The sequence below is a fragment of the Cimex lectularius genome, unplaced genomic scaffold (genome assembly GCF_000648675.2).
Source record: "Cimex lectularius strain Harlan isolate CLEC.00 unplaced genomic scaffold, Clec_2.1 scaffold154, whole genome shotgun sequence".
NCBI lineage: Eukaryota > Metazoa > Arthropoda > Insecta > Hemiptera > Cimicidae > Cimex > Cimex lectularius.
The window spans coordinates 1217120-1228728 of record NW_019392807.1 but is presented as its reverse complement, the minus strand read 5'-3'; the positions used below and the strand labels follow the sequence as shown (position 1 = coordinate 1228728).

At 32.9% G+C, this 11609-nt stretch overlaps 1 protein-coding gene across 1 annotated transcript; it reads left to right on the top strand.

The window, feature by feature from the left end:
• Positions 1-3145: 3145 nt before the first annotated feature.
• LOC106664751 (very low-density lipoprotein receptor-like) lies at positions 3146-11398 on the top strand. The gene is made up of 9 exons (XM_014390731.2): positions 3146-3292; positions 5554-5768; positions 5825-6074; positions 7327-7645; positions 7707-7931; positions 7991-8342; positions 10591-10780; positions 10966-11072; positions 11182-11398. Exons 1-9 carry the CDS (start codon positions 3184-3186, stop codon positions 11353-11355), a joined length of 1941 nt encoding a protein of 646 aa, XP_014246217.1. The 5' UTR covers positions 3146-3183; the 3' UTR covers positions 11356-11398.
• The last annotated feature ends 211 nt before the right edge of the window (positions 11399-11609 follow it).

The window sequence follows — 11609 nt, the reverse complement described above, 5'->3', positions numbered from 1 at the left end:
GATATTAGAAAATGTCTCCATAAGCCAAAATTTTAAAATTGGGTGAGACAGCAAGACAATATACTCACTTGCTAACCCAAGAAACTATTTCTTTCTCTAATAGAAGACATAAGGAAAAAGTTTGCTTCATTCCAGGCTCATGCTTTTCACGAAAAGAGCTCATTGAAATGATCATTTCAATTCAAAAGCTTAGTCTGGAAAAGTGAAAAAATTTGGAATGGAAATGATCTTTCTGACATATTGGCGAAATCAGCCTGAAATGATTCAAGCCTATTAATAAGTACCGAGGGGTGTCGGTGGCCGCAACGGTTTAGGCGTTGTCAGGGCGCTCATCACAGTAAGGTAAATGTCCCGGGTTCGAAAGCGGCCCTGCATTCAATGGGCTTTTTTTCAAAAACACCGGCACCCCGAGGGTTGATATGATAAAAAAAAAGTAGAGTACATGATAATCATTCATCATCCTCTACACATATTATATAACTAACCTAATTGAGGGTCGATGGGGTGCTCACTATTCCGACAACGGCCCCCTCAGACTACACATTCACGCTAATAAATAATTTCACACATAACACACGCTAAGGACACTAAACCTCAGAGCTATATATAACACTGCCCTGTTTCTTCCAAATTTCCGAACTGGGGACCCAAATACTTGCTACCATCATTCTCATATCAGGGTGCTTCACGCTCTCTAAGTAGAGCCAAGGAGTTGCATGCTTCAATTAGATGGGATACATCGAGCAACCTTTCTCAACATACCGGACACATACGCGGGCTTTGGCCCAAAAGTAAGGGTCTGTGTGCCAACCTAGCATGGCCTATCCTTAATTGGGTGAGGATGACCTTTCTTCTACGAGTCACATATTCCGAGGGCCACCTATCGACAGTGTTCTTAATACGTGACAGCTTTGCTGCGATCCGACGCTGTCATCTTCTTTTAATCGTGTTTTTATGGCATTTTTAGCGTAAGAAGGCTTGATTAATTGAAAGAAGTTATTACAACGTTTGAATGCGTAGTATTTCTTCTGTTAGTTCAGGCCAACAATTTTTGGATTTAACGTCATTATGAGTGAACAAAGTCAATAAAAACTCGTCAAACAGTTTTTCCGTTCCTTGTTGGCCCTGAAAAATTTCCCAAGGATCGAGGAAACTAGGCATTTTTGGACTGGTATAAATAATTTTAGAAGGCGAAAAATTTGAAATTTTCGAATAAAATGGTGATAACTTTGGATAGACCCCAGCGATCATCAGGAAATTTTACAGGGGTTTAGAGACCTACAAATTAGTCGTAGTGACACAAAGGGTAAGCGTCCTTTGGTTTTAGTAATTTTTTTAACATCTAATACAATCCTGCTTGTCAAAAAAATCAATTGATATATTATTACCTTTGAATACATGCGCAAAAAAGACAGAAAACTACATTATGAAAAATAATGAAATTTTTTTTCTGGGTTTCCTAGGGCCAATTGGAAAGAACGCTGGGATACGTGTTTAATATTTTACGACCTTTATCACCAAAAGTTTCATTAAAATCCGTGATATCACGTCTGTAGCTTCCCCTTGTGATAAAAAAACTAACCCTTTATGCCCAAGGAAAGTAATAAATAAGATTAAATTTTTTTTAAAATTAATAAATCCGTTTATTTTTGTTCCAGTGTGTCCTGCATTTCAGAATAAACAAATATCTAACAAGGTAATTAGGCTATAAATTTTCAAATCAAATTGATTAAATATTTATATAGAAAACTTTATGCCACTTTATTCATTTTTTTTTTTTTTAATAAAACATATGGTTACATATATGGCAGTCTGCGGATATGGAAGGACAGTCATTTGCCCTTTGCCACTCTCCATGTCCTTTTCCTACGGGATTAACAACTATAATCCTGTTATGATTAAATTTTCCGTAATCGATGTTTACGGTCGTGAACAGGAGATTTAATCGCCTTAAATCTCTTCTCTTCGTACTCAGTAGGAAGTCGAACGAATGCCATGCAGTCCTTGGAATATAATATTTTGATATGGGTTATCGAGCCAAGGTCGGGCCGTCTAAAGATTATTACATTGTCATACTTTGCGATTGCAAACAATTATTATCTAACTAATTAGGGGAAATGAAACGAAGGTGGTGAACGTGTTCATGCTCTGTAAACACTAAGTATATTGGGTTTCCNGTCTGTCAGATATTAGAAAATGTCTCCATAAGCCAAAATTTTAAAATTGGGTGAGACAGCAAGACAATATACTCACTTGCTAACCCAAGAAACTATTTCTTTCTCTAATAGAAGACATAAGGAAAAAGTTTGCTTCATTCCAGGCTCATGCTTTTCACGAAAAGAGCTCATTGAAATGATCATTTCAATTGAAAAGCTTATTTGGGAAAGGTGAAAAAACTTGGAATGGAAATGATCTTTTCTGATATATTGGAGAAATCAGCATGAAATGATTCAAGCCTATTAATAAGTTACCAAGCGGTGTCGGTGGCTGCAACGGTTTAGGCGTTGACAGGGCGCTCATCACTGTAAGGTAAAGCTCCCGGGTTCGAATCCAGCAGCCCTGCATTCCCACCCGACATACTTACAAAAAACACCGGCACACTGAGGGTTGATATAACCTCTGCTGTTGTGAACCTTCGATAAAAAAAAGTTACCATTGGTTTTCCTATGACATACACCTTGGGGAAAGTTCAGAAGCTTAGTCAGAAAAAGTAGCAAGAGCTTTGGAATAACTTCTCGAAGGGAGATTCACATAGTCTAGCTACTAACAGACGGTAGGATGACAGCTTTTTTATAAAGTCCACCATAGTCAGTAGTAACCCAGTCCAGACTGTTGCGATCAAATTCAAGTGCAACAAGATAAGGCAAAGGCAGCCTTTCTGGCATCACATGGTGTAACTAAGTAACTACCTGAAAGAACCACACCTAAATGACACTAGTTTTATACATATTTTACGATAAATAAATTCATATGTTATCAATAAAATATACACATAAAAATGTGCCCTTGAGTTGTATTATATAATTAAATGACTGTACAATATATAGCGTTCTAATCGGCAAGGACAGAATTATCACATCTGTTTATTACAACAAAAAAACAAAACTATGTAGATAATCTGGAGGGAGACTAGGAAGTGGAAAGAAAATTCTCAAAGAGTTTAGTCAGTGTTTTGTTGTCAATATGACATTCACACATGTGGTTGTTTTCTGTCTCATCATTTCATCCAGGAATTATTTGTTTCCATCATATTATGGAATAAATGGCTCATTACATCTTCATGACAGTTCAGGTACAAATTCTTATCTTGCATTTGAAATTAAAGTCCATGGGCGTATTGATAAAAGGAAGCTATGGACATGAACCACCTAACCAAACATAATAAACTACTAAAACTGGAAAGTGCAAATAAGTCAGTAATAACATCGGTTATACACTATATCAACTAGAGAAATCAGCTAGAGAAACAAATTGTGCAATTGGTCCTGGCCATTCTTGTTATTAGTATCGTTTTCAACCACCTTCAATATGTCAGCAAATCAAAACACAAGACGTGATAGAACAAATGAAATAAAACAAATGAACAATAAGGAGGAGTTTGTTTCGTTCACCCTACCCTCTTTTTACATTGTTTCCCGGCACATTTTCCCCATGTTCTTCTTATCTCTGAAACCAAAGCATACAAGAATAGACTGAACAAAAGTTTTATTGAATAGTCCGCAAGTTGGATTAGTTTGAACCTAAGGGATGGTTAGAGTTATTTATTGGTTAAGTTGGATAGTTAGTTGGATGGTTGGGTTATTTTAAGTACTTTTTTAAATGTAGCCTTTAAATCTGCCTTTATTGTGCATATATTTCAAGATTAATACACATTGATTTTTTTTAAACATAGGATAAGAAAATAATAACATTAAATTCAATGAGATAAGATATATAAAAAGTTACAAAACCCAAAGACACTTCCAGTAAATTTAGCAAAAAAATAAATAAATAAACAATTAAAAAAAAATATTTTATGAAAAAATCAGTTCAAATTCTCTTTAAACACCCTTTAAAACCGTTAAATACGAATTTTTATAGAAATATAGAATTTTGAATTGATTATTTGGGTGGGGGCAATTCTCGTTCTCTGATGTCCACTGTTCCACTTAAAACTAATAATAATAATAACTCCACTCGATTTATCCAAATTCAACATTAATACAACCACTGGAAAGCTTAACATTTTTTTTTTTGCGTATTTCAACATGTTTTGATTCTACATCATTATGAATAAAAAAATAAATAGAAATGAAGATGAATTTGATAAAAACTTTTCAAACATCAGTTTGTAATTTATTTATGGAGGCTAAGTTTGTGCCATTATGTGTAGTTTAAAGTGTTCAAAGCCTCTGCAAAAAAATTCGTGTGAATCTGTGGAGCCTTTTCAAAGTTGTCAACATATTTCCAACAAAACTCAGAGGCAAAAGGTGAAAAATTTGATAGAAAAAATATCCCCAAAATTTTGTATCCAGGTTTTTTTAGGGGGGAGGGGTGCAGTCACAAACACATTTTTGGAGTTGGTTTTTTTTTGGCCTTTGTGGGGTGCCATAGCCATTTGCTCTAGATGTTTTATTTATTTATTTTCTTTTCCTTTATGTATTTTATTTTAGATTTTGTATTATTTATTATTATTATTATTATTATTATTGTATTTTTTAAATATTATTTTACACATCATAAATTTATGTTTTGTTCAATTATTAATTAATTAATTTTTTATATCATTTAGTTAAAGTCATTTAAACCATAATTCACAGTCAGTCTATCGGTCTAACTCTCATGTATACAAGTTATGGTTTCGACATAAGAAACTAATTTTTTAAAAATAACGTTTATTCAATATAAACTATAACTTTACACAAGGATTATATTTTAAATACAGTATATACAGTTTGGAGTCCCGAGTGGATCTCACAAAGAAGGGTCTTTATGCTTACAATACATTCTCTGAATTTGTATAGGGGTAAAGTTAGTGGTTTTGTGCAGGCATAACTTACATATATCTCACATATACATATACAGGGTGAGTCATTTGACGCACCATTGGAAAATCAACGCGAGTGCGTTTAAATCTGACTCGAGGCTTATTTCCTTTGATTAATACTGAATAAAAGAAAGTGAGTCAATTTTCGGTACACCTTTGGAAAATCAACGTGGGTGCGTTTAAATCTGACTGCCATTTTTCAAATGTCGTGTAATCGGATTGGATTCTCGGCGACAAATGAAATGGCCACGGAGAGCTTTAGTGAAGTATACTTCATTTTAATTCATTAAATTCAAAAAGGAGGGAAAACTCAAAAGGTGGGGTTGAGATAGGAAGTTGGTGTCCGAGTGGATCAAGGTCACGATAGCTCAAGTGGTAGAGCAGCTGCGTATCTAGCCGAAGATCGTGGGTTCAAATCCCGCTCATGCCATTGACTTTTTTATCTCAACTTAAAACCTTAATTAATTGTAATATATTAACTGGTCAAGCAGACCATGATATTAGTGAACATAATTTTAATGTTGCAGAAAAGTGTCTTCCAAATCAATTTCATTGCAAAGAAGGATGCATAAGTAAAGACCTTGTCTGTGATAAAGTCCCAAACTGTAAAGACGGAGAAGATGAAAAAATTTGTAACGGCACTTGCCAAGCTGGATTCACCCAGTGTTCTGATGGAAAGTGTATCAGCATTTATGATTTGTGCGATGGTTTTCCAGACTGCTTTGACCACGGAGATGAATCGGTAATGGGATAAAATAATCTTTCCACTGAAAATGTAATAGTTCTGTCGATTTTAAGTATTGTTCAGGTAATATCTTACATTGCGGGGTCGACTTCGCATGCCCAGGATCTTCGATGTGCATCAAAGGTTCATTTGTTTGTGATGGGGAAGAGGACTGTCCACATGGAGAAGATGAATTCGGATGCAATGGTGATTTCCCTTGTGATAGAAATGAATTCATGTGTGACAATGGACATTGCATAGCATTGTTTCAACGTTGTGATGGCATCTCTAATTGTGATGATCACTCAGATGAAAACTACTGTTGTAAGACATGATTTTCTTTCAGTAATCATTGAAGATTTGTCTCACTAACTCAGAATTATATCATATTTCATTGTGAAAATTGCAAGATTGTCTTGTCTCCTCTTTATCTGAGCTTTCATTTCAAACAGAACAAACCTTAATAATAATAAAAAAACTTATTTCTGTTCAGTAAAAAGCCTATAAGGAAAGTATATTTAACTACCATTTATCACCCCATACACGTCAAGGAAAAATATTACAATAAAAAAACTAGTTTCTCATTTATATTTCTTTGGTTTCTTTTCAGGAACTAGACAACCATCAAACTCATTTTCTTTGTATTGATATCGATTTCAGGGGCATATCAAGGTCTCATTTTCTTTTTGGAAAAGATCCTGATCTAGTTCTTGAAAAGAAACCCAAGAAATATAAAAAGCCAACAACCGAAAAAGAAGAGTAAAAAATATTGCTTATATTTTTTCTTCCTTAACAAATTTTTAATATTTCAAACATATCAACTAGAAATTTCTGTCATACAGGAGAGCTTAATGTTCAACTACCCATCGGATGTTGCAGATCTTTTTGTAACTTGTAATAATTTTTTTTTCAATTTATTCTAAAAACTGCCCAAAAGTTATGCTGATAATCGATCCTAGAGCAATCAAATTAATAAAAATTAAATAATTAATCCAATAAATAAATTCATAAAATAACACTGTTTTAGGTATCATTTGTACCTAACCTAATCTAACCAAAACCAACACAACCCTCATGCCCTGGTAATACAAAATCAATGAAGCATAAATGGCCACTCAAACGAATGTGTGTGTTCAGCAGAAAAACATATCCATCTTAAAAATATTAAAAACATTAGCACACTTAATCCTATTCATACCTAACCTAATCAAAAGTAACCATTGCTTACTTAACATACCCAATCCGACCCATAAACACCCCCTGGTAATGTAAAATCATTGACAGAAAAATGTCTACATAAAAAATGTGTGTATCCCAGCATAATAACAACATATCCATCTTAAAAGTTTTAAACTTTCATTAGCACACCTAACCCTATTTGTACTTAACCTAATCTATCCTAATCCAACCCAACCTATGCACACTCACTGGTAAATGGAATTATTGGCACAAAAAATGTGTATATCCAGCATAAAAATATATCAGTTTTATTTATTATTCATTATTTATTATCCTTAAGTCATAAAAACATGGTTTAGTAGTCCAAATTATGTATGTAATATGTATTATTTTCCAGCATCAAAAAATAAAACACATTCTGACAAATGTAGCAGTGATAGTGTTTGTTCACAAGTGTGTATAAATGGATCGGATGGGAAAGCTACTTGTACATGCCTTGATGGATATAGAAAAGATCCCAATAATACAAATAGTTGCTTATCTACAATGGGCCATGGAAGTCTTTTGTATACACAAAAAGAAGTGATTTTTAAATTCAATTTAGATGATGAAAAATTGATTACCCTTTGTTATTCAACATCAGCCATATCCTTGGATTATGATTTTGATGAAAAGCTCATATTTTGGAATGATAACAAAGAAAAGAAAATATACAAGTAAAAGAAATTATAATGGAATTATAATGAAAACAGTTGTTCATATACAGTAAATTTTTAGATCTGCTGTTGATTACAAAAGCATTTGCTCAAAAAAAGTAGTTTTAAGCAAAAATTTAACATCTGTTGATGGCATTGCAATTGACTGGATCTACAAACATATTTATTGGACAGACAATGAAAAAAATACAGTTGAATTGGCTAATTATGATGGCAGTATGAGGAAGACAATTATTAAAGATGACCTTGATGAACCTAGGGCATTAGCTGTGCATCCGAATGAAGGGTAATATTTCAACACTAACCAATAAATTATTTTTAATAATTTTTAAAAAATATTTTAAGGTTGTTGTTTTGGAGTGATTGGGGAAAGCACTCTTGTATTGAAAGATCATGGCTTGATGGATCGCATAGAAAAAAAATTATAAAATATGGAGTAGAGTGGCCAAACGGTTTGACATTAGATTTTGTAAAGAGAAAGCTATATTGGGTGGATGGGAAAATGAATTCAATTTCATCATCAAATTATGATGGTTCAGATCAAACGATGATTATCAGGTCGTATGAAATATTGAAACACCCATTCTCAATAAGTGTATTTGAAGATTTTATGTACTGGACTGATCTTGAGACAAATTCTGCTTTCAAGGCAAATAAATTCAATGGAAAAAATGTTACTACTGTTTTAAAGGAAATGGTGATTATTTAAGCATTTCTATATATTTTACTTGCTTACTTTTAGATATATGTTGACAAAAGACATTCTACTATTTTACTCACAGCTTTAATTGAAGACTAACTTACATCTTAATATATTATGTGTTTTATTATTTATTCAATTCACTAATTTCGTGGTCCGCGTGACCAATTAATATATTACAATTAATTAAGGTTTTTAGTTGAGATAAAAAAGTCAATGGCACGAGCGGGATTCGAACCCACGATCTTCAATTCAAAAGGTGGGGTTGAGATGGGACACTTGAGAACCTCAAAACCTAATAAATGTAATGAGCAAAATGAAGTATATTTCAGTAAAGCTCTCCGTGGCCATTTCATTTGTTGCCGAGAATAAAATAGATTACACGACATTTGAAAAATGGCAAAAAGGAGGGAAAATTCAAAAGGTGGGTTGAGAAGGGAAGTTGGTGTCCGAGTGGATCGAGGTCATGATAGCTCAAGTGGTAGAGCAGCGGCATATCTAGCCGAAGGTCGTGGGTTCGAATCCCGCTTGTGCCATTTACTTTCTTATCTCAACTAAAAACCTTAATTAATTTTAATTTATTATTTATGTTATTTTTTGAGAAAAAAATAATAGAACAACTAAAAACCATTAAGAAAAAAAAAAAAAAGGTTCTCCCTGTGAAAATGTACTGTTATTATAATAATTGTGATGAAATTATTGTAAATAATAATGATAGGCAACAGTCTGAAACATTCAATCCAAAATAGACCATTAAAACTGTCATGGTATTGTCTCACAGGAGACATCCCAATCTCCAAACCTAACCACTGCAATCTGGCCCTGTGATGCTATAAATGTTATTAAAAAAATTGATTAAAAGGAAATTGAAGCATCGGTGGGCTGGATCGGCAAAGAAGCTCGCACATATCTAAAACTCATTCAATAGGAAACCCTCGGAGGATCTGAAACAAAGAAGAGAGATGACTTATAATGTGATGTTGACACATTATATTTTGGCCAAAGCATATGTGTCCCAATGAGAGAAAATTTGCTCGATGTGCACCATTTAATTGAAGGGTTCCTTGGCTCTATATAAAGAGTGTGTAGGCTACCTGAGAAAATTGTGCCTGAGTGGTCCCCTGTTTCAACATTTGGGTGAAAAAGGCTGTTCTATCGTATCCAGTTTTACATATGTAGAGATTGAATGCATTTATTAGTGTGAGTGGGACGATAGTGGAATATTAAGTACACTACCAACCCCAAGTACCCCTCCAACTTGGGCAGTGGAATGGATAACACCGTGGTCTGACCCCGAACTGTCAAAACCCAAAGAGGATCAGTAATCAGTATTATATCATAATAAAAAAATATATTATGTATTATTTTTGTTATATTATTTAAATATTCTTTTTATGCATTGGTAATATGAGGTCAACTTTCTATTACAGTCCATTTTAATATAATTTCTATAAGTTATTATACTAATTTTTAGGTAAATTAACCCTTTTTACCTTCCAATTAACCATGTTTTATTTAAAATTAATATTTTTAAATTTCAAATTAACCTTTTCTAACTTCAAATTCACCCTTTCTGATTCTTTCCCTTAGGAGATACTACGAAATATATCCATGTAATGGATTTTTTTATGTTAAAAAGGGTTAAAATGAATTATAAATTCTTGAAAGGATCGCCCAACAGTTGTAATTGTAATGATGTGATTGAGGTTGTGGTCAAGGCTGGGGATGTTTCATAATAAAAAAAACAGTTCTGCCAAGTTTTTGACTTTATTTGAAGTCATCCTTAGGGCCTGAATTATAAAAACATGGAAAACATATTTCATGACACTGATAATGCAATATGATTTCATTTTTATATTTGCTTATATATTACAAATAAATAAATAACATTATTTTACTTCTTCATGTGATTAATCCACCCTTCTACTACTCAAACAACTGTTAGTTTTATGGTCAAACATAAAAGTCAATAAAATGGTTAATTAATCACACAGAGTGATGATAACTTAAGTTCGATTCCTGCTTGACACCAACTTTTTCATCTCAACCAAGACCTTAGATAAAATGTATAATTAATTGAAATAATTAACACGGCCAATTATGACTGCTAAACTAATATATGGATTATTTATATCAATTTAACTACATTTCTTAATGAAGTCTCCTAAGTAAAATAAATATTTACTCTGGCATTGAATCATATAGATGAATTTAATATTTGATTGTCAGTTATTTGCTGTTATAGCACCAACCTGCCACAGTGGTGCAGTTATGGCACCCTTCCCGTCAACGAGCGGGTGAAAACTATTGTTCTGGCAATAATTGCTCGCATCTTTGTTTTCCAACTCAAGAGCCAACAAATGAATCAAGTTTTATTTGCGCATGTCCTGATGGGCTTTCCCTTTCAGATAATCAACTGGACTGCTTTCATCACGGCAAGTATTTTGTTAATACATGGATTTTTGTGTAGAGCTTAAAACACTTGTAGATATTTCCGCTGAGGTTATCGAGTAGCCATTTTATTATATATTGGGATTATTACTAGCTGCGACATTTTTACACTTTTTTCTAGAATTCGGCATTTATTTCATTTTTCTATTTAAATAAAAAAAAATTTCAGAACACAAGAAGGAAATAGTTGAAACAACCTCTGAAATAAATAACAATAATACCAAAACTATTACGATAGCTTTAAGCATTGTTTTGCTTGTAATCGTCACCCTTTTAGTAAGTATCAATGATCTTCTTTTTTTTTTTGAAATTTTAAATCATTCACCTATTTGATTTTGTTTTATTACCAAGCAAATATTAAATTGATACAAATAATTTTTGAAAGGTTGGGTTTATTCTGAGAAAATACTACAAAAAAAAGAAGGAAAGCGCTAATTATAACAACCCAGTTTATCAGCAAACCACTGAGGAGAAGAAAGCCAAGCCTTTAGAAACTTTCCAGTCAACATACACTCAAGGGTCTGAGGAAGTTACTATTAATTTAGTTAAGGATAATTGACTTTTACATGTATTTGGGTGAGTCAATAAATTTTTTTTTTCAATTTCTTATTTATTTTAAAAATCCTTTTATACCTTTCAATGTTATTGAATGAATAAGTACTATTGTGTTTGGTTAAATATGCTTTGTGAAATAAATGTATTTTTTATTTATTGGAAATAATATGTGAAAAGTATTGTAAGTGGTTTGACGGTCCACGACACCCATTACATAATTGGATGTTAAAACTCTCTCTTTCTTTACTTTAAATAAAC